Source organism: Sinocyclocheilus anshuiensis, unplaced genomic scaffold, assembly GCF_001515605.1.
Source record: "Sinocyclocheilus anshuiensis isolate Anshui unplaced genomic scaffold, SAMN03320099.WGS_v1.1 scaffold528, whole genome shotgun sequence".
NCBI classification, from domain to species: domain Eukaryota; kingdom Metazoa; phylum Chordata; class Actinopteri; order Cypriniformes; family Cyprinidae; genus Sinocyclocheilus; species Sinocyclocheilus anshuiensis.
The window spans coordinates 138,367-140,165 of NW_015558590.1; the positions used below are offsets into that span (position 1 = coordinate 138,367).

The 1,799-nt window shown below is 46.5% G+C and overlaps 1 protein-coding gene across 1 annotated transcript in view; it reads left to right on the forward strand.

Moving 5' to 3' along the window:
* The window catches only part of LOC107679972 (kinesin-like protein KIF21A), a 67,675-nt gene that overhangs the window by 21,127 nt on the left and 44,749 nt on the right, over nucleotides 1-1,799 (forward strand). The window contains exons 4-7 of the mRNA XM_016475707.1: nucleotides 328-487; nucleotides 566-700; nucleotides 833-1,012; nucleotides 1,128-1,243. Of these exons, the coding sequence (XP_016331193.1) occupies nucleotides 328-487; nucleotides 566-700; nucleotides 833-1,012; nucleotides 1,128-1,243 (591 nt within the window). The remainder of the gene's footprint in view (nucleotides 1-327; nucleotides 488-565; nucleotides 701-832; nucleotides 1,013-1,127; nucleotides 1,244-1,799) is intronic.

The following is a 1,799-nucleotide window of genomic DNA, read 5'->3' on the forward strand; positions in this document are numbered from 1 at the left end:
CGAGTCTCGTACCGGCAGGGATTGTAGGTGGGGGGAGTGAATGTACAGCGCTCTCTCCCACCTTCGATACCACGACTGAGGTGCCCAACTGCTCCCCGGGCGCCGCAGCAAAAAAATGGCTGCCCACTGCTCCGGGTGTGTGTTCACGGTGTGTGTGTGTGTGTGCACTTTGGATGGGATAAATGCAGAGCACTAATGCCGAGTATGGGTCACCATACTTGGCCACATCACGTCACTTTCACTTTTTTTTTTCACTTTCATATGTAAGAAATATGTGCAAAAACAGTGCAATAATATGAATGGTTTAATTACTATTGTATGGTCTGTCTTCTCTCAGTTGTATAATGAGGAGGTGTTGGATCTTTTCGACACCACACGTGACATTGAGATGAGGAAGCAGAAATCTCACATTAAAATCCACGAGGACGCCAGCGGCAGCATCTACACTGTAGGCGTGACAACACGCACAGTCTCCTCAGAGGCGGAAGTGAGAGTCTTTTCCAAGATACTGTATCCAGATATTATGCATGAAGTGTAAGTGACTGTATTGATGTGTGTGTTGTAGATGATGCAGTGTTTGAAGCTGGGCGCTCTCTGCCGCACCACTGCTAGCACTCAGATGAATGTACAGAGCTCTCGATCTCACGCCATCTTCACCATTCACATCTGCCAAGTGCGTGTTTGTGCACCCGCAGAAAGCGTAAGTACCATAAGTTATTGCGGTCACATTCCTACAGCTGCCATATTGAGTAGAAACACACCAAAATGAACAAACACCCTATAGTCTATTGTTGTGTTTTAATTCACTTTTCATACATGGTTTTTTTCTCAGCCCCCAGAGCAGGACAATGAAACCGACAATCAACTGGCCAACAGCTCGTCTGAGATGGAAGAGTTTGAAACCCTCACAGCCAAGTTTCACTTCGTGGATCTGGCTGGATCAGAGAGACTCAAGAGGACGGGGGCCACAGGGGACCGAGCCAAAGAGGGCATCTCCATTAACTGTGGATTGGTCAGAACGAGTAATATTATTAAACAATGACACATAATAAGACTGCATATTAATTGCCCACAGGCTAGAATTATATAAGGTGAACTGAAACTTCTCTTTTCTGGCTGTGATGCAGCTGGCATTAGGGAATGTCATCAGTGCTTTAGGAGACAGAAGCAAACGATCAACGCATGTGCCTTACCGAGACTCCAAACTCACTCGCCTTCTGCAGGATTCATTGGGAGGAAACAGGTCTGTGCGAAACTTTCTGGAATTAAAGGTGGGGTAAGCGATTTCTGGTAGCCAATGTTGACATTTGAAATCACCAAAACAAACACGCCCCTACCCCAAAAGGGTCTCGCCCATATTTTGATAGCTCCGCCCCACACATACGTACGCAACCTAGGCAACGATTAGTTCTGTGAAATAAAGCAAAACCAATGTTACACCGTGTCTACACCGGACGCGAGCGGCGCGGCGCGACAAAATACTACAGAACTCTTTATATATTTACATACTGTATCTATGGTCTACACTGGATGCAGTGCGGCACGACACGACAAATCCCCGACAGAAAACTGTTGCTGCGTTCTATTTATGGCGTATTGACACAAATTTCAAATGATTTTCAACGGTCGGTTGTGTACTAGACAGACTTTAGCTGTTGCGGCGCAGACACGGTGTTACTCACCTATCGAGAAGAAACAAAGAAACCTCTGCATCCGATCGCAGGCCTTCCTCTCCTTGAGTTCTCTCCAGCGCTGGAAAGTTGATCCGATATTTACACGGGTCCTACTTCTTGCCTTAT